This window comes from Tauraco erythrolophus, chromosome 22 (assembly GCF_009769465.1).
Source record: "Tauraco erythrolophus isolate bTauEry1 chromosome 22, bTauEry1.pri, whole genome shotgun sequence".
Lineage (NCBI taxonomy): Eukaryota > Metazoa > Chordata > Aves > Musophagiformes > Musophagidae > Tauraco > Tauraco erythrolophus.
Window position 1 is genome coordinate 699,074 of NC_141486.1, and position 26,621 is coordinate 725,694.

Consider the following 26,621-nt stretch of genomic DNA (forward strand, 5'->3'; position numbering starts at 1 on the left):
CTAACTCAAAGCTGACCATCATGTGTTTACGTAGAGCCATTCTGAGGTCAAGATTTATTTCATATCATGGAAGAAGTAGTCTATTAGTCACAAGCACTTCGTTCTTTGACAGCACAAAGTGATAATTCCCATAACTTACCAGCTTTGTTTTTCAATATCGTTAATTAAACCCTGAAAGTCCCCATGATAAATGACAGCAGAGATTCCTTGCTGAACATGGAAGAAGAAAAATTGACTTCGTCTGTTCTTTACTGGTGAGATAACTGCGCAGTATGTTGCAATATCACATACCTGGATCTACGTTAAATCGGTCCAGGAGCCTGAAGATAAGCTTGCTTAGCATTTTGTGGTTAAATTTATCTGGTTTGTACCTGGACAGGCCTTGATATTGTCTGCAGGCAAAGAAACAAAATCAGAAAGAAACACCTGTGGAATCGCCTAATATTTGCCAAACAGCAGAGGTACTACTAGGTGTTGGAAAGAACAGTCCCCCACCTTTCCCAAGTCATAGTAAAAAGCCAACAATACAACCACACGGAGCAAGTCCAGAGGCTTATTTTAAAGGAAGAGAAAGTGAGTAATTCCCTTTTTGGACAACTAAGACTGCAACTATTGCGTCCGCTCTGTGAGTCTGACTGTACTGTCGGCTTTGTGAGCGACAGGAGCTACTCCAGTGAGAGGCAATGTATAAATTAAAACACACACGACTATTCCATGAGCGCACGAAGGTGAACCACTTGCATCTCTTGTTTTTCTGCCACTTCATCACCGTATTATCTTCCTGCAAAACCTGTACAACCGATACTGAAACTCACTCTTGTCTGCAGCAAAGCACGAGAGTCTGATTGCTACAGCCTCCCAGAGCAAGCTGTGATAGCGTTCTGTTGCTAAGATCTACTGCCCGGGTTTCACTGTGCACTCCTCTCTCCTGGCAGGAACTCAGCATCTGTCACTAGGAATGACACCTCTGTCTTACGGGCTGAGCTGTTCGAGAAGACTCTGGCGCAGCCACCAGAATTTCCCCTTTCTCAGCTGAAAATTAAATATATTGCACAGCATTACACTGAGAAACGGTCTTAGACAGACAACCAGAGAACGCGTCCTCTGACAGCAAGTTGGCCCCAGCTGTTTAGAAAGTCAACAAGCGTTTCTACCTTGTGATGTCTCTGATATTAAAACCAGGTTCACACCACGTGTCCAGGATCTGCAAGAGCTTGCTCTGGAGCTCAGGATATTCTCCCACATAATCTTCCACCAGGTTAGTTTTATCCTGGAGCAGTAGTGGCGTACACATCTAGGAGAAGAAATGACATTTAAAGCATTGTGTGCTGCCTTTGATCACCGTGTCCCACAGGCTGAGCGCTGCAGCACACAGAAGGCAGAGGAGAAGAGGTCCATGACATTGCAGACTGAAACCTGGCCCCATTCCCTGCTCCTGAGATACGGTGGGCAAGTCACAAACCCCCCGCTTAATCGACCAGTGCTGCCTAAGACAGCGATGTCGCAGTTTCAACACAAATATTAGCAAAGCTTCAAACAGCAAAAGCACTAAACTGCATCGCAGTGATCACCATTTGTCAAGAACACAGCCAGATTTTTTTATAGCTGTGGCTGCAGCTAGAAAAATAGTCCAACAAGCTGTAGTGGGGTCTAACAAAACACATTCTGTCACTCCCCTAGATGTAAAGGTACATCAGCAACGCAGCAGTTACTTCTTGGGAACAAAGCAAAGCCTCGAGAGAAAGGCAACACAACTTGGAGAGCCTTGATGGATCTCCTGCGTACCAAAAGGTGGATCTGATGACAGAGAAGCCTGCAGAGGAAATGACTCACCTTCTCCACATCTTGATCTGGCTGTAATTTTAGTTTAATACTCAGTATGGCTGCCTAGAAAATACAAAAAAAGTTGTGTATTTAGGAGAAGAACAACACAGTCGATAAACGGGCATTATTCCAAAGCAAGGTATATATGCTATTACACAAATTGTTAATGTGTTAATTATTTCTGTTAAATTTTCAAGTACAAATCATATAAACATTTGGCCACACACATTCCACTTAGAAATGTACATGAACACTCCTGGCAGAGTTGCATATTCTGAGCAGCAGTATGCCCTGGAGCAAAAATTAAACATCAAGCTGTCTGGCAGGAAAAGAGAGAGAAAGTAAAGTGCTTGGACAAAATCAGCTAGGATGGATATTTTCTATCAATATAATCGTGAAAATCTCATGACCCACCACACCTTTCTGAGTTAACTTTATCCATCTTGCTGTGCCTTTTAAATTTGGTGAAACAGTTGCATTTTGTGAAAGCAACTCAAGATTTAGAAGACCCTGAAATCAAGAGGTCTCAGTTTTCACAATTGCTGCACACCTCCACCCCGCTGAGAGTGCTAAGGTTCACCACAAGCAGGAAGATGGTAAGAACTGTATTTTTCCCTTTTGTGGTATCTTCTCATCTTTGATAAGGCACGACCTGCCACGTTCACAAATTAACTCCACATCGGTTTCTTCTGCCGATGAGGAAACTGCTCCGGTGAACTGCAGTAGCTCAGGCAGTGCAAGGAGAACTGGTTCAGCCGCTGTCTCTCCTGTTCCAGCTTGGTGATTACAGAAATATATTAAATCTAACTGTGTGCTCAATGGGAGGCATATAAACTAGGATTCTGAGCAGTTAATAGTGTCTAATTTCCGTCGTGTGTGAGAGCACTCGGATCTCAAACGCAGGATAAGCACGTAATGGCTCTCTTCGCTACAGCGTATTGTTCCAGTAAGTAGAGGAATAAGAGCACGGAGCCTTCCAGCACCTTTATGTGTTAGAACTGATGTAACTGTGAACCAGGTAACGAGGATGGTTTTTTCTAACGACTTTGCACACACAGACTGTATTTTCCAAACCGGTTGTAAAGTGTTTGAAAACACGACACCTCCGACCCTACGGCAGCTAAGCACCAACAGGACAGGGCACGTCATCAGCTGAGTTCACAAATGCATATTTACTCAGATGAGGATAAAACCAGTATGTTAGGGCTTAGAGGAAATGCTCTTATCTTCAACAGGTTTCTCTGCTATCTGTGATTGATTTTGCTTTGAGAGAAAGATCATGAAAATGATGGATTTGTTTGTCAAAATAGTCGCATTTTAGAACTGCTAGAATATGTAAACATAATCCAGTAAAAAATGTGCATTCTCCCCAAGCAAACACAAACCTCAACATGACACTTCACCTGCATGAAACCTTCACAGAAAAATTTAACCAGAAAAATAAACTGAGCAGGGGTAGGAGCACCCCTTGAAACATGTTTTCTGGGACCTCTCCTAGCATTCAAATGACACCCCAACGTAACTCATCACTGGAAGCCCATGTTCTGCAGACCCAGCCAGGCAACCCAGACAAAACCTCACAGCTCATCTGAGCATTGCTCACAGCAGAAGCTGTGGATTACATGACCTTCTGGGAAATCCATGCATGTATTTCATCCACTGCCTCAAAGGCTGACTGTACAAAAGCAGACAACCAACACTCACCATGTAAGTTCAACCATTCCATCTTACTGTCCAGAAAGAACGGACATGCAGAGCTATCAATGGGAAAACATTTTTTTTTTTCAGTTTGTTTTGGTTTGGGTTTGGTTTTGGAGGGGTGGGTGTTTGTTTTTTTTTTTTAACACAAACACTGCATCACTGATGGTCATAGAATCACAGAATGGTTTGGGTTGGAAGGGGCCTCAAAGATCATCTCGTTCCAACCCCCCCTGCCATGGGCAGGGACACCTTCCACTACACCAGGCTGCTCAAAGCCTCATCCAACCTGGCCTTGAACACTTCCAGGGATGGGGCAGCCACAGCTTCTCTGGGCAACCTGAGAAGTTGTGTTCCAGTGCCTCACCACCCTCATTATAAAGAATTTCTTCCTTATATCCAATCTAAATTCCCCCTCTTTCAGTTTAAAGCCATTGCCCCGTGTCCTGTCACTCCACACCCTTGTCCAAAGCCCCTCTCCAGCTTTCTTGTATGCCCCCTTCAGGTACTGGAAGGCTGCTAGAAGAACATCTCTTCTCCAGGCTGAACAATCGCAATTCTCTCAGCCTGTCTTCATAGGAGAGGTGCTCCAAGGCTTCATCCCAAAAAGATGAATCAACAGAAGATCTTTAAGTGACAAAACCAGAAACTAAATTCAGTAACTGCGTGCTACAAACCAGATAGAGAATACAAAGGCACATTACAATTTCTTAGCCCAGCTAACTCTTCAACCAAATCTCTCGCTCCAGACTTTATAACTATTCTGCCTGTTTGAAAGCTAATATGCTACTCCACTCCACAAGCATCAAGTACCTTTTCCCTCAAATTCTCAGATTAACATCACAAAGTTCAAGCTGAGTAACTCTTCTCAACTTGTACACAAGTTGAAGGTTGCTACTTCTGCTTCAGACCTGAAGAAAGGTTTTGGGTCTCCAAAGCTTTGGCAGCTGGTTTTATTTTCCTCTCAGCTATCTCAGTTTGCTGAATTAAAAAAAAAAACCCAACAAACCACCAAGCAAAAAACGTGCAACTCTCAAAATCTTGTTTCACCATTTGATTTCATCAGTACCTTTTATTAAACAAGAAATCCGTTAGTTTGAACACGCAAGTACACAATGGTTTTCCTAATAGCTTTTTAATGCTCACATGCACGTTCAGATTAGCCTAATTACAGAACTGCTATCTAAACGGCCTAGTTTTATCTCCATCTCCACCAACTGTACAGGTGACTTCATCAGACGCACACGTGCAGTGTCAGGTCAGGTTCTCCGCTTTTACTGGATGTACATTGCACCCTGCACTGAAGAGTGCGGAACAACGAATATTCACCCAGCCGGAGCGCAGAGAGACCATCATCTGCCACCTCCAGCCTTGGAACACCCAGCTCACACCACCACCACCACGGCAGGTCAGAGGAATCTGTCCTGCCATGAACACTCGCCCACCTCCAGGAACTCACACGAGCTAGTTATTAACATCATTTTACCATCATCCAGGTAAAACGGGTGACGGAGCAGTCAGACAAACTGTGCTGCTGGCAGGAACATCCCGCGGCAGGGAACGCTGGCAGCAGAGGGGAAGGAGCCCCGTCCATGCACAAAGCTAGATGTGGAAGGAGACCCACAACCTGGGTCCTAGGAACGACCAGCCAGGCTGGACTGCAGGGGGCAGTTACACGGGCTGGCTGAGTAGGGAGGACAACTTAGATACAATCAGCGTGTTTACAATGGGAATAATAAGAGAAGAGATATGACTGCCATAAAGATGAAAGTGGTTGGCAGCTGCGTCTGTGGTCTCAACTTAGAGCTATTTTAAGATTTTGTTTTGTTATTATCGTGTTTTGAATTGTTTCACTCCACAAACAAGTTTTGTGTAAAACGACCCTATTTTTAACAGGCTGTCTACAGACGATAAGATCTCCCGAGAAGCAACACCTCATTCGCAGACTCATTTTGCAGTTGGAAAACAAACACGTAATTAGGCAGCCAGCATGCTGCACCTGAAATGGTGAGGATCCCCCTCCCCACCCAAGAAACACCCATTTTCCCATATGCTGTGCTGCACTCTCCAAGAGGTGCTGGCAGAGCAGCCAGGGTAGCTGGAAGCCGGCAATCCCGTGAATCCAGGGGCAGATCCTCTGACTGCGGTTGGATCAGCGGGGCACCAAAAATCCTCAGCAGCAGATACCTGTCCCATGTCACCAGCTGACCAATAAGAGAACAAACCCAGCTACGAGGCAGGGACATGGAGAAGCCCTGGTGAACAGTAATGCATTGTCAGCTTATCTGGGTCTACTTGTCCTCCCTCAAACTCTAAAGAGAATATATTACAGTCCTGACCGGCGGTACAGGTAGGCTTTTCCCAAAAATACATTTCATACCCAGAGAATTCTTAGTGTGTAATCTGTAACAGCGAAGAATTAGCATTCTTTGCATTATTACTACACATAAAAGTGTTTAACTTGTACTAAAACCCTCCTGCCCCAGATCATAACCGAAATCTGGGAAAGGCTGATCCCCTCTTGCCTTGCACCCCCCAGGTGTATACGGGGCAGGTATGTGATGAAGCCACTGCTCAGTACAGGAGAAAAGGTGATGATCCATTGCCTGGTTCCAATCCCGGCAAAGTTCATGAGTTTTCTCATTGTCCTCGGGGAGCTTTGGGTCATCAATTGTGGTGAAAGCGAAAACCGTATTCGGACATCTTGTAATAGTTTTGTTTCCCAAGGATACACATTTAAACACATAGCAAAGGAGGGTTGGATGAGGACGGAGAAGAATTCAAAGCTGGGCAACACTACATTAAATTCACCTAAAACGCGTGTAAGTCATTGACCATAGGATGGGGGAAGTTACCAAACCTGACGCATTCAGGCCAGGCCACAAGCACCAGGCCACTCCTCCAGTCATGGGATTGCAAAAACAAGAGTATGGGAAAACGGGGAGTGTTTTGAAGCGAACACACCAGCCCAGAGCACCCTGCACCAACACCTGATCCCCTCGGCTTGTTTTGAATGCAATTGGCTCTGTCTCATCTAAAAATGGCTATTCTTTCCATACACAGTACGAAGTGCAGGAAGCCACACGAGATCTTATCTGCACAGGCATGTGCACTTGGGTGGTGTCTACGCTGACAATTTAGGCAATTTTCCCACAGCGCGGATAGCACCAGAGGAATAACCTTTTGCTAGTAGCACTGCTTGGAGTGATGATGCAGGACAGACACAAGTGGTTTCTGATGACTCCTGCATTACTTAGCTCTGCCGTAAGCAAGTTGAGACAACACAAAAGTAAACATGCCTGTGCCTCCCTTAGCGTAGTATTTCTGAACCAAAGGTGAAGGAATTTCTGAAAACCCATGGAATAAACCAAACAACAGAATGAGACCTTGCAGAGGAGGATCCAACATGATCCACAGTGATCAAAGCCTGGATACATAATGATGGTGGAAATAACTGAGTAAAAGGCACACCACATATTAATCATTGGGAACATCTGTTTCGTGCTTGGAATCACTCATTTCAAACTCGTGGCTAATCAGCTTTACTCCAACTCTCGGGGTGCATCACTGCATAGTGTACGACGATGTTTCATCACTTCCTGCCTAAAGAGCATGCCATATACACAGCTGTCTTCAGGAAGATCTTCAGAAACAAGAAAAACACGAGCTTTCCCAGGTCCACTTTCAAGAGAGCGTGAACACATTTTATAAGGAGCGTGACTGTCAAAATGAAGTAGTGACGGGTTACTCACACCTAAAGAATTTGAGGGAGAGGGAGAAGTAAAAGCCAAGGTTGGAATATGTGTGTGCAGAGGTGAAGGGAAGAGGGAACTGCGACGAACACTTCCATGCTTTGCCTTCCTCAGGTCACTCCAAGCAGTTTTAAACCTCGTTTAACTGGTCGGTGCATCCTCACAGACGGGCGATCCTCTAGAGCACTGCCCAAGTTTCCAGTGCACGCCGGCCACCCACCTCCACCAGATCCTCCAGACCCAGACTCTCGGTACAGCTAGATCTGCTGCACATTCACACCTCTTCTCCAAGAGCCTGCTTGCTTGACGAGAGCCCAGAAATGCTGGCAGGAGGAGCAGGATACCACCATCTGAATTATTATTTCCAGCGACACTCAGGCTCCTTCCCAACCACTTCACCAGACAGACGCCAGAGCAGAGGCAGCTCCAGAGGACACGGTGTTTGGGAGCAGGTGGCAGAATGGTCCATGGCCCGTAGGTTGGCACGAATCTAGCAGGCAATGTGCCCTTAAAGCTGTCCTTTAGCAGTAGATTAAGTTAATATGAAAAAAGGGTTCAGACTGATATCATCATCTTTACGTGAGAAACATCCCCTGTAACTTTTTCCTTGTTTTTCTTATCAGTTATTATCTCTAATTTAAAAGAAACAAGGAAATTCAAATGCACAGTTTAAAATACAGTAAGAGCTGAACAAACTTTTGCAATTAAGGTGGTGAATGGGGGAAAGAAGCAATATCAGAGACATTTTCACTGTCCTGAGAGCAGCTTAAAAAAGTCAGAGTGAAGGAATTCAAAATCTGACCTTCCATTAATGTGCTCAATCAATCTCAACACTGATCTGTACGGACAGATTTGCAAAAATACACCATGTGTTCTCAAATACCACGTATGAAGCGGGACTACAAACAATAACATCCCTGAGTCGGTGTTCAAAACATCACTGCACTGAAAATCGAGGGTCATGTTGGTGATGGAACTACGCATTTCTGCACCTTAGCATGTTTCTGTTCCTTTAAGTTTAACTCTTTGGTCAACCATCCTTTCCACCGAATTATCGAACTACTTCTGTAGTAGTATGTATTGCTGACAAAAAGTTTGAATTCCGTGTCTAGACAGCTTTTTCTTTGGGTACTCCAGCTTATTTTATGACAAATTTTAGCAACTGAATTTTAACAGACAATCCACGTTATCTTAATTGAAAGAGCAAACCATAACTGAATTTAATGTATAGAATCAACCTTCCTTATCTGTAGAAATTAACAGATGAAACATTCGCAGAAAAAACATACTCTGGTTTTGAAAACAGAGAAATCTGGATGGACAACAACCAAAAAAACTGTTAAAAATTAAATACCCCCTGTCCCCCTAACAGCTTAGTCCAATATTCTTCTTAACAACCAAACTGATGAAGAGGAGAAAACTGCTGCTGGTCACCGACACAGAGAAGTTAGAGCTGGAGCTCTCTCAGGCCCAAGAATATTTCTGGTTGTCAGAGGCTAAAAAGATTATTTATTGTTTCCTTCCTAAACCCAGCTCCACTGCCACCTGTTCAGAATTTACTATAAAGCTGTTAAACAAGATGAGAACTTTGATGCTGACTGTGAAAACAAGTTTCACTGTATCTGACCCGAGCAGCACTCACTCCTGATCCAGAAGCAAAGGAATTTGATTTTTTTCTTCAAGCGCAGCTATCTTTTTACCTTTATAAGCTGTTTAAAAAAATGTAAATAAAATAACTCAGTGGACAATAGAGGGCATTCATCCCACAGAAAGACAGCCGCCACCCTTAGACATGAAATATCGCAGCACATTAAGTCATGAGACCCCGCTAATCAAAGCTGACAGGGCCCTGAATGTGATTTCTGCCGAGACGTAGCGATATCATGGGGCACTGGAGCATGCACAGCCTGCCAGACTGCCCTGCTCATGCGACAATGGCTTTTATTCCCGAAAGGGGCCTGCGAGTGACAAGAGTGCCCTTTGTCTGGGGGCTCCCGCATTCGCGGCGCGAGAGAGGTTCATTCAGGCGGCCCCAGACGCTCTTTGAAAGGCTGGAGTGTAACACAAGCTGACCATGAAACACTAGCTTGCCTTCTGCCTACCCCTCATTCTTCTCCAGCACAGCCCGCGCTATTCAGGGCCTCTCGCGGACTCGCTCGCACGGCATTACCCCCGCTCCGCTGAACCCCCGCCATCGCCCGGCCCCACCGCCCGCCATCGCCCGGCCCCACGCCGCCCGCCTCACCACCAGCCATTGCCCGGCCCCATGCCGCCCACTCCATCGACAGTCATCGCCCAGTCCCACCGCCAGCCATCGCCCAGTCCCACGCGGCCTGCCCCACCGCCAGCCATCACCCGGCCCCACGCTGCCCGCCCCACCGCCAGCCATCGCCCGGCCCCACGCCGCCCGCCCCACCGCCAGCCATCGCCCGGCCCCACGCCGCCCGCCCCACCGCCAGCCATCGCCCGGCCCCACCGCCAGCCATCACTCGGCCCCACACCACCTGCCCCACCACCAGCCATCACCCGGCCCCACCACCAGCCATCACCCGGCCCCATGCTGCCCGCCCCACCGCCAGCCATCGCCCGGCCCCACGCCGCCCACTCCATCGACAGTCATCGCCCAGTCCCATGCGGCCGGCCCCACCGCCAGCCATCGCCCGGCCCCACCGCCAGCCGCCCCACCACACGGCCCGGGACAGCCCGGCTGGAGGGGCCATGAGAAGGGGACGAAGCCGCCCCATTTCACCTGGAGCTACCTGAGCGGGAACGTTAAACCCGGCTGTCTCTTCGCGCCACGCGGGCCAGGAGGGCAGAGCCGGCCAGCCCTGGCGCAGCGCCGCCACGCCCTGCACGGCCCCACGCTGCCATGCTCCTCCAGCAGCTGCAACCTCCATTCACAAAAGAACAGATAAAAACCCCAAACAGGCCAGACGCCTCAAAAACCCACTTACATCTCCCTGCTTTTTCCTTTAACTCCCACTGCCCCAGCTCGTTTTCCTGCATCGCGGGAGCACGAGTGCCATGCGCCGGCCAGCGCTCCCGGTCAGGAGCCTCCTTGCCATGGCTACTGTCTGGTGCTGCTAAACCAGAACAAAGTGACCTCCACCTGCGCCACCTTCCACCAAACCCACCACCCGCCTCTACACAGCTGATGATTTTCCTGCTGCCCCCACGACACCTGCACCCGTTCCCAGTAGCTCACGGCAAAACTCCTGGTGCTGCTGCGATCCACAAACCAGTTCAGCTTTTGACCAGCTCTACTAAACCGAGGCACACAGGGAGGGCTGGATGTGCATCAGAAACAAACCATCACCATGGCCGTCCCAGGGATCTCTGGGATCTCGTTTTCTGAGGAGATTGTTCTCCAAAACCTCTGTGAGCCTCAACCCCCGGGGCAGAGCTGGGCACCTCCATGGTTCGCACACCACCTAGGAAATGCATCAAAACAGGCAAAGGGAATAACGTGCTCTAGAATAAACACCTGGTGTCTTACTGTAAATACAGCAAGAAAACAAAAAATGACTGCAAGGATTTATAAGGATTTCTGTCCTTTCAAGTGAGAGACAGAAGAGACAAAAATCCTACACGCCAATCTGCTTTACTGCCCCATCTGAAAGACGAGGAAGAGCAGGACGAACAGACACGCCGCAGCCCACTGCAAGTGCTCAGAGCCCTAGGTCCAGGTTTTTTGGGGTTAGCTGCTGTGAACTTAGGTATGATCAGTCCCGAAGGGCAGTAAAAGATTTCCTGTTATTCTTGAAGATAATTCTATTCATCCTTCTGGCAACAAAACAAAACTAGAAGAAAGTTATGGCTGAGGGTAAGCAACAGTTGAGGTTTCCTGTTCTTCACACTGGGAATGAGCTCTACTGTGGAGGAAAGAACAGAAAAACAATTCCACCAAAAAAAAAAAAAATGGTTTAGAGCTTTCCAAAACCAGATCTAGAAAGAACTGCATTTCTAATGACAACAATAAATATCTTTGGAGCCATGAACTTAAAAAACCCACTTGAAAATAGTCAAATACTACGTTTCTGTTAGGATTTTCAAACATTCATGTTCAAAACCTCATTGAGCAAAAGAGGTTTTTCAAGCAGCAACCTGTGAACTTCTAATCAAATATGAAATATCCTTGTTTCAGTATTCAAAGAAATCAACAAGAATAGAATTCCACGACCTCACTTGGGAATTTGGCTTTACTGAAGAATAGGATTTTAAAAACGCTATTTGATTTTTTTATTTTGCTAAACAAGATCAAGCTGTTCTACACCATCAAAGTGAACCATCTTCCTCTGAGAAAAACGAATGTACGGTTTTTGCCTTTTTTTAAAAAAAAAAGCATTGACAGTATTGTAGTCTGTTCATGAGAACGCTCGCAAGGCTCCCAAGACATCACGGTGATGCCAAAGATGCTGCAAGTACAGGGTAAAACCTATCAAATTCTGGGTTTGGGGAACTCCTGCCAGTGTCAGCCACTCGAACTCAAATACACGAGGAGTAACGCATTTTGAATATGAGACCCACCAGTAAAGAGGCTTCGAAACTCCTCAAACTGAGAACCCTTTGGTTAGGGTAATCACGTGGGAAGAGAGATCTTCCAACTCCCCTCCTCGCTGCAGGCAGCTTGGAGATAGCACAGCAGGTCTATGACCAACTACTAAAACCCCTTCTTTTATTGCCAAGGACAAGGAAAACAAAACAGAACACGGCCATCCCCTTAAATTCTCCAAATTAAACCCTATTAACCCATTACTTTCAAAGGTCAAGAAAGAGGCGGAGGAAGGACTCGCTGGCATTCTGTACTCAGCCATCAGAAAAAATGAGGTTGAACGCAGCGTCCTCATGCACACGGGAAGACCATGCTAAGCTGCGCCACTCACAGCGCGCGGCTGCTGTGATGAAATGGAATTCACACTGAAACGCATCCAGAAAAGGACACAGACATCAACAGGGACCCGGAGAGCCGGGTAGGTACGTTTCTTTGGAAGACATGACCCACCTCTTTGTAATCGCCTTTGTGATAAAGATGACTGACACGTTCAAGCAAACAGTTCCGGTCTGCTGTATGGAGCTGGTAAATGCTAATCAAAGGGTCAAGAAGATTAGCTGGGCACTGGGCTAGGATTCCGAGTACACGGGCCTGCAGCTTCTTCAGCTTGGTGCCAGACTGAAAACAAAAAAGTAAAAAAAAAAAAAAAAAAAAAAAATCAGATTTAGTAAAGAGGGCTACAATTCAACGGCAGTTGAAAATGCAGCTTGTTTAAACAGTGGAATAAGCCAATTCCTTGGGAAGGGATTCTCCAATTTCCCCATGGAGTCTGCGAGCAGAAATCAGAACAATATGATACACATTTTTTTCACAGCATCCAATTTAAAACCATGAAATGTTTGCGGGATAATTCTGGAAAAGGCATATGGCCTTGTGCGAAAGTAAAATATGAAACTGGAAAAATGCCCTCTCTTACTGACACAGCTATTTAGAAATTCTCCCCTCTAGTTCCCAGCAGACAATCTTTGAATCCAGCAACTCTCCTCAAGGGAAATCTTACCTATCAGACATAAGAATTCAGTTTTCATTCCCAGGCTTGCTCCTGGGTGCAGGAAAAGCAAAAGCATTGTCACAAGACGCATGGATACAAATATTAATCCTTGTGTTCCTACACAATCATTCTCTTATAAGAATTTCAGCGCCAGTAGCACTTCATGGCACTTGGCAGATACTGTAATGGCAGAGCTCGACATCTAAAAGGAGCCATTTGGAAAAATGGGAAATGGAACAACACAAATACAAAAGTATCTTGCAGTTCAGAGGGAAAAGCACATAAAAAAAAGGAAAATCTCAAGAGGTGAGAATATATGAAGGCATAAGGAATGCTAAACATCAGGACGTACAATCTGATGACCCAACGTTACAAAGCTAATCACTCAGCTGCTGAAAAGTCATCCTGTTACCATTTTCTGCATTCCCGAGGACACAAACTCCCCACCATATGGCAGGAGTTGAGCAATCGTACAGTAACTGGCTTCTACTTGCAGAACTGGAAGACTGTGCAGAGTAGATTACTGCAACTGGTTTTATCCGGACAGCAGGACATGAGTTCCAGTGGGAAGGCCTCCAGCCCAGCAAAGGCTGCAAGATCAACGCTTGATCAAAGTGGTTTGATCTGGAAAGATGGAACTCCCAGCTCGGATGGGGAAATGGAGCTCTCCTATCACAGCTTCTAATACTATTTCACTTTCAGGCCAGCATACAACCCATAACAACATCTCAGCACCAATTTCACACCTCGTCACACCGTGTCTGCATGAGACTGCAGAGAAGACAGTCGACTATGGAATGAAGTGACATTGGGAACACTTAAGAGACATTAAAATCAATTGCCCTCTCCTTTCTCCAGGCTCTCTTGCTCTCTCTTTTTCTAACCTGTTGAACAGCAGGATGCTCTTTTATCCAAAGCTGCAACTCGGTGGTGATGTAATACCCGAGGGAATGCCCTTTCCCCTTCCAATCACTGCTGCTCTCCAGCATGTCCAGGAGTCCTGCCAGTGGGTCCTCCAGTCCTGCGAAGCCCCGCCTGATTTCTTCCTTGAGCTGCCGAGATACAAAACCACATTGTCATGCACAAAAAGATTAGTGAATCCTCCCTTCCCCCAGCTGAACACAAAGCTTTTTTTTTTTAATTTAATCTATTCAGAGAGGTAACTGTTGCTATTCAGCCACCACCCGCGCCTCCAGTGACTTTTCATGTCATTACAGATTCCTTCATGGCTCACTGCACCTCAAATCCAATGGGAAAAGCAGCAATTGTCCACACTAATTATCCCATAAAGACAGAGAAGTTGTTCTGTGGGGCAGACAAAGGGGCTTGGGATTTGGGGGAGGGGGAGAGAAGAAGTGAGCTGGAGAAAGGGGTGTTATTAGGAAAATGGCAATATCGAGGTAGATGACCGGGCTCAAAAACCTTCTCATCTTGTATCAGACCTACAAGTAATAAAGCATATAACCCTCTCCTCCTCATTCTTGCACCACAGACCCTATACCCACTCCAGCCACGATGGCACAATGCTCCTCACCGTAACAGGAATACTTGAGAGTATCACAAAAATTTGGATTTTGCACACGAGATGAAAAAGCAAGAAATGCCAGAGCTCAAACTCCGTCAGAGCAGCATCCCAAAACCCATGCTCCTTTCCTCCAAGCCTACCTGGGCAGGGTATTTGCCTTCGACTGCCTGCTGCCACCGCACGTCAGGCACCGCGCACCTCCGCCAGTCCAACGGCCGTACGGAGGGGCTCGGAACATGGGAAAACTCCACGCCATAAATCTTAGGAATCCCGGGGCGATGTGTTTAGAGATGTGAAGGAATTGGACGCTCGCTTTGTGAATGTTAATAGGCTACTTACTACCCATCTGGTAGAAGTGATAAATTAGCAGTACTGAGCAATATCCTTATAATGTTTACATGAGAAGCAGTTTCCAAGGAGCTCGGAGGGTTGGCAGGGTGAAGAAGTGGCATCCTTCAGTACCCACACAGGACCTTTCACCGCATGGTACATGTACTGGCGTGGAGCAAGGCAAAAGCAGAGACAGAAAACAAGAAATCACTAAGAGCAGCTGCTCTCTTTCTTTTCTGGCTAAAAAGCAAAATCCAAAAGATGTTCATTCCCGCCTGCAGCCAGCACTTGTAATTTACTGTATATGATGGCCCCGTCGCAGCTTCCAATGGAAACAACATCAAAGTTTGAGGAACGACATGGAAAACAAAAGAAAATCTACAGAAAATTTGCCAATGAATTTGTTCTTTTTTATTAATCGACAATATTTACTGGGAGACAGTTATTTTCCATAGTGTCTTTCATGTCTGGAAAAACCACAGAACCTGTCGTTTACGACTGAAACTGTTTCTTTCTCAGCAGCTTCTCAAAGGCAGGACGAACAAGCTGATGACTAACCAAGATGTGACTTCAGATAACAAACTTCTCCCTGCAAGTATTTACCCCTGTGGCGAGAATTTGCGACGTCCAACACGGGGCTCCAGCGTCGCTGCGAGGTTGGGCAGAAGGAAAAGGCGAGCTCTTACTCGGCCACAAACATCCAGCACCCCGCCGACGGAAAACGGAGCGACTGGCCAACTGAGTCGCACTGCTTACAAACGGCCCCTCTGCCTCCCCCTGCCCCCCCAAAGCCCCACTTCAGCGCTGTTAGACTGAACGAGAGCCGTCACCGCAGCGCTGGGCTGGAGTCGGAGCCCGGGGCCCTGGCACGATGGGCTCCAGCGGGCGCGGGGTCCTGCAAGTGCACAAGCCTGCTTTCACCCACAGGGCATCTTCAAGCCCCGACACAACTGGCAGCAGCGCTAACGTTGTTATCTAGACAGTCTCGATTTTGTACCAGCTAGACTTTGATAAGCAGGGGAAACCCTTCTTCAAAACTTCCTACCAATCTGAAGGCTTCGACTGGGGTCTGTATTGTTTGAGAGGAATAAAAAAACAAAGGAATAAAAAAAGGTATGAGACACCTGAATCAGAGAGGAAAGAGTGCTGTGCTGCCTGGCTCCTCTCTCTGCCAGAGAAGGATTCCTCTCAAACGTGTAATTGCCATTTCCATTTCAATTGATTCCCATGGCAGGGAAGGTTCCTTGGGGGATTTCTACAGTCTGACAGATCATGGGAATAGGAAAATTTTGCTGATGCTCAAACTACGTGCTCCTTCATTCAGCGTTGGTCCCTTATTTCCAGTTACACAGCTCAGGGCAGTCTGCTGGTGCTTCTTGGTGATCCCAAAACTGCCTTTCCTACGTGGGAAATGACCACTTCTTATAACCATGTTCCAGAACTGAGGTCATGCCATGGTCCTTCTGCTCACGGTCACTGATCTGAGACTGATGGGCATCACAGAACGGCGGCGACTGATTCACATGAGGTAATAGATGGTGTTGACTTACATTGACACACAGCGAAAGGCACAGAAGCTCCCTGCCATTTAAATGCCAACGGAGCAGACCCAGTCGTATGTAAGTCAGCTTCCCTCGTTTCTCGGAACTGGATGGTGGGATGTACGCAGCGGCACCGCACCCTCGAGCTGCACGCAGAGGGCAGGGGTGGCAGCTGCCCCTGAAAAAAGTGTCCGCACTTGCTGCGGGCACACGGCATGTCTGAGGGCATCGCGCCCTGGGCACGGATGGGCTTGTCTCAGTGACAGCGGGACAGGCACGTGTCAGAAACCACTGGGGACATCGATGGCTCTCCGCCTTAGAGGCAGCTGCTGCTGTGCCATCGCCCGGTCCCACCACTGCCCTCCTCATCCCTCTAGAAAGGCTTTCCTCCTACTTGAGAAACACATCTTCCAGGTTCAGAAACACGCTGCTGCCCGTGCCCGCCGCCACGCACCGCTGCCCGAAGGGTGGCCGAGGGGGACAGAGCTGCCCCGCGCACTCGGCAAACACACACGTCTCACCGGGATGACCCATCCAGAAAGAGACAAACTGAATAAGCGGAGCTGCAGGCGTGACTCACGGGGATCCTCAAGCTTTTCCACCCTCAGCAGGAAAGCCGCGGTGCCCTCTGCCCAACGACACGTCGATGGGAGGCTCTGGCTTTTTCAGAGTGTTTTTCTTCACGATCCACACACATCCCGGGGTACACAGTACAGAGATTTTGATGAGTGTTCTTTCCTACTGTTGTTTTGGGGGATTAACTGCCCTCAAGACCTAACAAATAATATTTTTTTTCCTCCAACTCTAACAAAACTTGATAGAAAGCTCAAAGCTGCCCAGTTGCTGAGCTCAAGCCTACGTCGGAGACTGACCGTTTGGACAGGGACCTCTCACGCTGTGTTCCCAGTTGTTTAATTATTCTGGCTGGGAACCACAGACTATCAGTGATGGAAGGTCTAAGTGCGGCAGACAAGGACAATGACTGAACACTCCAGACACTTGGGATGGAGCACGTACACCAAGGTACTCAGCCACCCCGGCCATTTCATGCAGGACACATTCCACGTGCCTGCGTGGTGAGCTGCAGGGTTTTGGGTCTTTTAGAAAAAAACATCTCAGCTATGAACCTGCCTGAACAACGCAGAGCTAACCATGGGAAACTCACCACTAAGCTGATGCATCCAGTGTTTTGGTTAGTTTTCAAGCTCCCAAATTTAGATGAAGTATATTTTACTCCCTGTGAGAAATATCCACGTAGAGCCCATAGGGTGCAGTATAAAAATATACCCCTAATTTTAGACTGGCAGTGTAAATTGCATTCACCGCTCTAAAAGGCAAAACCAAACCAAATCAGAAAAAAATTCAGTAAAAATACTTTGAATATGAAGGCTTTGATATCATTCCACTTGGCAAAGAGCACTTTTCTTCTGACTTCAACCCTCAGTTTTTCAGCTACTAGAAATATTCTTTCCCCTCCCCTACGATCCTCCATTTAACGGACAGAAAAAGTGTTTAAAAGAAAACAAAAGCAACTTTGGTTTGTTTCCCTCTGTAAGTCAGTCCTGTAAACTTCAGCTGTTTTACACGAGCCCCGGAGCTGCTTCGCACACACCCAGCCACCTTTCCTTTGCAAACGCAGGGGCTCTTGCCCCGCGTGCTGGGCTGAAAGCGGCCGTGAAGAACCGCAGGGCTGACCCGAGCGCTCTGCGCCTGGCCAGGCTCTGCCCGCAGGGACGAACCGCAGCGCGCAGGGAGGCGCAGCCTTACCTTCTTCATCTCTTTCTTTGTCCAGAGAGGCTGAAGGCTTTTCAGCAAGAGGAGTGGGTCCTGGCCTGGAGGAGGGGGAAGAGGGGGGTGTGGGGAGAGAGAGAAAAGGGGGGAGAAAAACAAAACAAACCAGATTTATTGGCTCTGCACGGGCAGCCTAGACACACTGGTGCGTTGTTCCACTGGAGAGAAATCAGCTACTCCATGCCACTGTGTTTGAAACCACCAACCTTCCAAGTGTCAGTCAGGATTAAAGCGCTAAAATCCCCCCACTCCAAAATCCTAACGAAATAACAGACATCATCCATGCACGGCTTTAACTAAACACCCACACGGGCTCAAATACTGGGAAGCTGTACTGGTGCATTTACAACTAAATCATGCTGCCGCTATGCACGGACTCGCCCCCGCCGCTCCCCCTTTCTGACATGACACCAAAGTGGTCCTACAAGAGGAAGGAAGCATCTCGCACAGGTTGGAAGGGATTATCAACACAGGGAGTTTTAAAGAGATGGCTCTACAGCGTGAACCTCATCGCAACCTGCAGATGGAAGAGATGAGTGGGTGAATTTATGGGAAGATCAGCCTCCAGTCGTGATTCAGGCAAGATGGTGTTTGAGGAAGAGGAAAGATGAAATGCTGCTGTGATTAGTGGCAAGGCTAAAAAAGGAAAAGTGACCAATTCTTTCAAAAGAAAGTTATTTGGAATTTTTCTCTTTTACTTTTCACCTAGTTCTTTGAGAACTTGCATTCAGCTGTTATTTTGTATCTATCATCATTCATCACACCAGTATTACTCATCATACCATTATTCATCATACCAGTATTTCTGAACCAAATGTTTAGGAACATTTCATTTTAAAAGCAGTAACATTTTTGATATCTGGTTCTACTTAATTCACAATCATTTACTTACGAAACCGTGACTCAGAATATTCTAAAAGAAAATCTACTGCATCAACAATTCGAATGTGAAGAACTGATTTAAAAATCTGAATGAGTTCTCCAGAAATACTCCTTATACATTCAGTGCACTTCCTCTTACGTTTTGATAAAGCCAAAAGAAAAACTGAAAAGGAAACATCCTTTCAATCACCTTCTGTGTTCTACAGTTCCCAAATAAATACTAGATTTCTTAATATCCCATCTCACTTCATATTTTAGGTCACAAAAAGCTACTTCAGCTGTGAAAAGCTCCACCTCATCCAACTCAACTCCGAAGCACTGCATTTATAAATAATTTAAGTAGCAAGCTGATTACTGGTCGAGCCAAGAGAAAGATAGTATTCCCATTATCCACTAACCCCTGGGAAACACCAGCCAAATTAGAAATGCCACGTTTACAATTCATAAGATAATATTTTCTCTCGTCTCTGGTTGTTCTGAAATCTTGAACTCTCCAAACACTGGCTGTTCTCCGCTACTGCTTCTCCTTTGGAAAAAGACAAGTCTCTTTTTACGACAAAACAGAAGAAAATCCAGATCCCTTCTGCCCTCAAAATTAGCAACTAACAGTCAAATTCGGCCCGTGTGTGTGTGCACGCACACACACGCTCTCCTCTTGGCCAGGCTCCCAAAGAAATTTATACACACACAGGAAAAAAAATTAGAATGCAACCCAGTGTGTAACCAAATACACTGTAAATCTGAACTGTAATTAATGCAGTGAACGAGCCAGAATGATTCAGGAAATGAGAGCAGTTAGGAAAGCCGTGCTCCACTTCAGACACAGCCAATAATTTCACTTGGTAAAAAGCTTTCTAAACCTCAATCAACAAAACCAGCCCTTTCCTTACGTGACTTTTTCCTACCTTACCTCCCTGTAACTGAAACCTGATCTCACCGTTATTTCAACGCAGAGACTCGTGAAAACCATCCCTGCAGTCAATTTTAAACGACTCAGCATGCTGCCAGCCTGCCACTGTGCAGCACGGGTTAGGTGGGACACAGTCCTCCCCCTGCCCAAGCCCTGGAAGTGAACGCACCCATGATGGAGATATTTCTGTGAAATGTCTCGAGGTGCTGCCGAGCCCCAGCGTTGGGCGGCCAGGCCAGCGCCGAACCGCTGGGGCAGAAGAAGGCCAACCACATGGAGGGCAACCACCCATCTGGCATGAGCTGACCAAAAGGTTTTGCTCTCCATCCAGTCTGGGTGTAAGAAAGAGGCAATTTCCACTCAGTTCTCCAGAGCAGGGATTGAACGAGGAGGTAAAACACAGAAACGCTGGCGTCAGAACAGTGCTGTGTCCTTCCTCACCTGGTAACGCCCTCGAAGCACCTAAGGATGAAACATAAAAAACCGACAAGCAGAGACTCACAGAGCCAAACAGAAATGAGAGCACGAAGCAGCGGGATGCTTTTGCCTAGTCCCACCAGCGTGGAAAGACGCTGCAGTTCATGTTGGATCTTGAGCTACTGTATCTAACTACCCTCTAGCTAGCATGGAAGATGCAAATGTCAAGGTCCACACCATTTTGGCTACTGAAAGAAATGAAAAATTCCTCTTTTCTTCCTCTTGCAGGACCTCTTTGGGGTACTGGTTTCCCCTTGGTTCTCCTGGCAACCCTAAAGAGTGAAAATGACTGTCTTCGACAGGGACAATGAAGCAGTACCAGTACTGTTATGCTCCCAGTGGAACACCAGATAGGATCCTGCTCATTCACATCTGAGAAGGAACCACAGAAGCAGCAGGAAACTAATGCCAGGATATCCGAGGAGAAAGGACTGGACCTTATGAAGAGTTTCATAAGCCCTCCAGAACAAATCTGGAGAGCAGACGACTGCTCCACACAAAAGGGAGAGAGGAAGAAATACAAGGAAGGGAAGAATAAAGCAAAGCAGTTGAAAACCAAACGGTCATAACTGAACCACAAATGCATCTGGGCTCAAATCAGAGGAACAAGAATGGGAAAATTCTGGAGCGACCTCCCACCACAGCAGTAGGAGCAAGAAGCAGCAACTACTAAGATACATGGTGGTGAAACGGTGACAGAACGGTGCCTGCAAAAGCAAGGACAGGTCACAGAGGCCAGCAAAAAACCTGCCTTTGGATGTCCCACACCAACAACACCCAGAATATCCACATTAAAAGAAAAGTTAAAGCTCTGCAGGGACTCCTACATACTGAGGCGATATCCTGCTATTAGCAAGCAGGTCATGCAATGAGCAAAACAAACAAAACAAGGACGAGGCCACGTCAAACCGCAGAAAAAAACGGTGTGGCGAGGAGGAGGGCATCAGCTCGCCCTGCTCCCAGCTGTGAGCAGCCAAGGATGGCCAGGTCTACCACGCTGGAGAGGCCGAGACGTGCCCCAGGCAGCTGATCCCACTCAGTTCCTAGATCAAGATCGAAGGGCAAGTCCTCAGTCTGACACTGAGCCTCCACAGCCCAAAAAAAACAGCATTGCAGACCATAAACCATCTAGCAAAGCTGCACCGAAACAAGGTTACAGCACTCTGGTGGAGATCTCAAAAAGACACATCTGCACCCATTCCATCAAGACACAAATGACCTTGACTTCTTCATCTGACAGTTTCTCCAAACAGTATGTTCCTGGTTTAAGAATTTTAGCATTAATGTATTTCCTTTCAGCATTTTTCATTCTGAAAATAAATTTCCTCTGCCCTGAATCGGGTACCAAAATTGGAGGAGACGGTAAATCAAACCTTTTCCATTTCTCAGTATCTGTGGTTACATTTCAAAACCGTATAAACCACAGGGCTTATATTTTTGAGCTAGAAAAGCGCCTTTGAGGAAAGACACGAGCTACTTTCTGTTCATTCTCTCTTTTTCCTGTGTGCATACATCACTCGAACCTGCTGGGATCACAGCAGAAGCGGGGCCCGCGGAGGCGCAGCCGTGGGGTTTTGTCCCTGCAAAATTCTGCCGCCGTATTCACCGGGGCTCCTGAAATGTCCTGGCAGGAGAAACCCACCTTCCGACTGAGGCTCCTTGTGTGTCTCGCACGGGGAAAGTGAAACAGCCAACCCCAGAGGAGGAGTTTACCCACAAAAAAAATCACTCGCCACTTTTGCTTTGTGCCCATTAAACGCCCCATGGCCTGAAACCTGGAAGAATTACAGTCACTAACTAAAAGCTACAGAATGTAAAAAATAAAAAAAAATAAAAAAAGGAGCATAATGTGACTGAAATGCAGGATCACATCCACCAAGCAGTCAACTACAGCTGAAATTCATGGCTAGAGAAGGTCAAGCACAAAATGCTAATGGTTCAGTCATCTTCAGAAGCTTACACTTCTGCCTTGCAAATTAACAGGATTTTAATAAATGTTTACTGCAATATGTAACAAATCTAATCCACCCAGTAAACAATCACTGAATTTTTTTACTATTATCTATTGATTCGTGTCCTTCCCCCCAATAAATCCCTGAAATCTGTCCTCTGTGAAAACTCCTGTTAACCTGAACAAGCCTTTGAGACGTTTTTCTGAAAGGGAAATGAAGGTTCTAGATATTGCAGTGTCACCATAAGCACAGCTGGCCCATTTGCCCTTAAAATCTAAAATATATAAATGTATAGGCAATGCATAAATGGGGAGGGGGGGGGCAGACCAGAGCCATTCAGCCAACTCCTGTTTCAGCAGCGTGATGGGTACACCCAACGCTGTATAAATTACATCTGCAAACCAACAAGTTGCATGCTAAGTGGACTAAGAATTAATCAAAGTCTCTTATCAAAACCTACTTCACCTGGATTGTTTTCAGAAAAGTGTCTGTGGCTCACACCAAGCGTGTGCTAAATTTGTAGAAGAGAAGGCTGACGGGGAACAGAAATAACATCAGTTGGATGATGCAAAAAGCAAACACAGATTTTCTGGTGAGAAATCTCAAATCTCTAAGAACAGGCTGATTTAATGAAAAAGATAAAAAATTCCTCCATAGAAACTTACAGATTTTCACACCTTCTAGGTTTCATGCTGTGCCTACTTTTAATGAGCGCACGCAACATAAATAAACCTTCCACTCTTGTTTAAGTATTTTTGAGCTTGACAAAATGATTCCGTATGGAATTTCTCCCAACAAATTTTTCATTTCTTTCAGTAGCCAAAATGATGTGGACGTTCACATTTGCATCTTCCTTCTCCCAACAATATAAAGACACAAACCCAATTTCAGAGTATACAGGTATTATGCCATATGCATTGCAAAATTCTGTGTTGGAATTAAAAAGCAGCAAAAGTAGATACAATAAAGGAACGAAAGGCAAAGTGCTATATTATGATCAAATAAGCAGAAAGACTTCAGAGAAAGCATGTACACGTGAATGTGTGGGTATGGGCTGGCAGTGCCATTCTCCTTTTGCTTCGCAGGAGCCTTCTGCAGTAATTTGTTCTTACTGGGATTTATCCCAGGGTTTGGGGAGAGATATCTGATGTGCTGCAGACCATGCAGTGGGGAAAGATGCCATACCTACTGGAATGTACAGTCACCAATCAAAACAGATATCATACAGGTTAAAGACTTTAAAAAAACAAACAAATAAACAAACCAACCAAACCAGGCAGGATTTGCTACGCGGTGTTTCGTCCTGCCACGTTCTTGTGCTGAAGACTTGCCTTCAAGAGACACTTAAGCCTCTGTCAGCGATGTGAGTGGGAGACAAGGCCTCTGACAAACCCAGGGACGAAACGGGGAAATCTCTGAAAACAGAAATTCAGAGAAAGAGAGACCACCCGCTGCCCCAGAGCGTCCCTACGAAACATGTTCCCCAGAGCTGGGAACTTTGGGCAACTTCTTCCTTATTACAGTTTCTTTTGGAGTAACTACTGTGTTTCTGTGTTTCCATCCTAGGTGTATCCAGTTAAAACACAACCTTGCAGCCAGGCTAATCATGGAATCACAGAATGGTTTGGGTTGAGAGGGACCTTCAAGATGATCTAGTTCCAACCCCCCTGCCATGGGCAGGGACACCCTCCACTACACCAGGTTGCTCAAAGCCTCATCCAACCTGGCCTTGAACACTGCCAGGGATGGGGCAGCCACAGCTTCTCTGGGCAACCTGTGCCAGTGCCCCAGCACCCTCAGAGTGAAAAATTTCTTCCTTAGATCTCATTGAAATCTCCCCTCTTTCAGATTAAAGCCATTGCCCCTTGTCCTATCAACTAGAAGATAAAAGTTTGCACAACTATATCTGATGGACAGCATCTGAGCAAATAGAATTATTTTAGCAGTAAAGTGAAAAAAGACTATTGTTGTATTAGTACCTATTCACAATGTAAACTAGCTTTATCATTAACTATACGTATCTAATATACACACACACAGATATACATAAAATGTAACTCTCCCCCTCGGTTTCAGAGGAGGGAAGAGTGAGGGTTATTAATGCATCCAAAGCTACACAAGACAGAGGCGGGATGTGGTTTTTTCAGCCGGTCAGAACTTGATAAATGCAATATCCTGAGCAGTGGGTTTGCTGGTATTGCTGCTCCATCCCCCTTCCACCAACCTGATTGAGAACACGTGTTCGAAATGACGTTTAATGGCATTGCTGTAATTTGCCTGTGTTTTTCCAAGCAGCGCCAAGGATCCCATTTCCTTGTGTTTCACAAGGAAACACAACCTCTGCATGCTTCACGTCCATGCCGGCACGGAGCACAGCCGAGAGCCAAGGTCTCTGCAGACCCAAGGTCAGGTCTTCCCTGTTCTCACTCAGCTCACCTTCTGAATACAAAAGCCACAAAGGGTTTTGCTGAGCAGACATGGGACTGCGCCAAACAGGTTATAACTGGGAGTCATAGAATCATAGAACGGTTTGGGTTGGAAGGGACCTCAAAGATCATCTAGTTCCAACCCCCCTAGGGCAGGGACACCCTCCACTACACCAGGTTGCCCAAAGCCTCATCCAACCTGGCCTTGAACACTGCCAGGGATGGGGCATCTACAACTTCTCTGGGCAACCTGTGCCAGTACCTCACCACTCTCAATGTAAAGAATTTCTTTCTTATATCTAACCTAAATCTCCTCTCTTTCAGTTTAAATCCATTGCCCCTTGTCCTATCACTACACACCCTTGTAAAAAGCCCCTCTCCAGCTTCCCTGTAGCCCCTTTAGGTACTGGAAAGCTGCAATAAGATCCCCCCGGAGCCTTCTCCAGGCTGAACAGCCCCAACTCTCTCAGCCTATCTTCATAGCAGAGGTGCTCCAGCCCTTGGATCATCTTTGTGGCCCTCCTCTGGACTCGTTCCAGTAGCTCCATGTCCTTCTTGTGTTAGGGACTCCAGAGCTGAACACACTATTCTAGGTGGGGACTCACGAGAGCAGAGGGGCAGAATCCCCTCCCTTGCCCTGCTGCCCACGCTGCTTTGGATGCAGCCCAGGACACGGTTGGCTTTCTGGGCTGCCAGCGCACGGTGCCGGCTCATGTTGAGCTTCTCACCCACCAGCACTCCCAAGTCCTTTTCCTCAGGGCTGCTCTCAATCCATTAAGTGGGCAGAAGAGGTGAATAAAAATGTCGTTTTCCCTGTAAAGAATCAAACACCAAACAACTCAGCAAGCAGCCAAGCAGGCAGAGCTCCACGCTACTGAGAAACCACGGGAAGCAGACCAGCACCAAAGCAGGGGTTCAGCAGCCCTTTGGCAGCCGCCGTGTCTGCCCTGCGCTGCCCCCACCCCTCCGTGCCCCAAAGCACGTGTTCCTGCAGCGAGGCCGGGTCCAGCCCTTAGTGGGGCTGCGGGGCCGGCTTGCACCCAGCGTGGACCAGTGAGCATCTGCGGATGCTGCTGGGGCACTGCGGCCCAATGCCCACACCACTTTTCCCCAAATCAGGGTCCAACAAATGTGCCCTTCAGGACAGGGGTAGGCCTGTGCAGCCCGCGCAGCCGTTATCTAACGAGCGTCCACGTCATCTTCGGATCAGATCTGCAAGTTCACCTGAACCAAGGGCGTCTACGGCTCTTGGACACCTTGTCTTTACCAGTTCAGTTGTAAACAGTTGTCTTAAGGGAGATTGAATTTTTCCGGAATATCACTCACATTCCGAAAACACCGTGACCCCGATGAACTTCCAACATGTCCTTCTCCACCTCCACAGGTTACTTTTACATGGAAATCAGCACCATGTTGGGGATGGGGAGGATTTTCACTCACAAGAGCGTCCACTCCTATTTCAGATGCACCTGCGCCGAGGGCATCAAAGGCTCTTTAACACTTTCTCATGGCAGAGTCTGTGCCTTAGCAAAACCAGATACTTCCAGGAATGACAGCAGTTCGCTTCCAAGAACACTATGACTAAGGAGTAACCGCTCGGTGATTCATCCCGATCTCCACGACTGCAGCGATGAGACTCCCACCAAGAATAAAAGCACCCGGAGCTATTCGCTGGCAGGGAAATGTCTCGGGGAGCAGTGTCTGCAGACAGGCAGAGGAATGCTGCCTGATCAATTTAAATGTTAATTACATCCCATCACTGAATCCTCCAGAGCAAAATTTACAAGAGGATCAGATGTCACAAAACTATTTAATTTCAGAAGCAATAAATTGCTCTGCCTTAGCACAATTTCCAGGGCTCCAAAACTCGCTCACCATCCCAGCTACCGATTCCTTAACTGCCTCTCCCGCAAAAGACAAATGGGCTTTTTAAACGTAGAACTATGTGGCTTTAGCTGAATTCAAACAAC

General features: G+C 46.9%; 1 protein-coding gene across 1 annotated transcript in view; it reads right to left on the minus strand.

Annotated features, from left to right (window-relative positions):
• EXD3 (exonuclease 3'-5' domain containing 3) overlaps positions 1-26,621 on the minus strand; it is a 331,172-nt gene that overhangs the window by 184,872 nt on the left and 119,679 nt on the right. The window contains exons 4-9 of the mRNA XM_086625151.1: positions 17,981-18,045; positions 13,702-13,869; positions 12,277-12,444; positions 1,834-1,887; positions 1,155-1,294; positions 292-392 (exon numbers count right to left, since the gene is read on the minus strand). Of these exons, the coding sequence (XP_086481277.1) occupies positions 292-392; positions 1,155-1,294; positions 1,834-1,887; positions 12,277-12,444; positions 13,702-13,869; positions 17,981-18,045 (696 nt within the window). The remainder of the gene's footprint in view (positions 1-291; positions 393-1,154; positions 1,295-1,833; positions 1,888-12,276; positions 12,445-13,701; positions 13,870-17,980; positions 18,046-26,621) is intronic.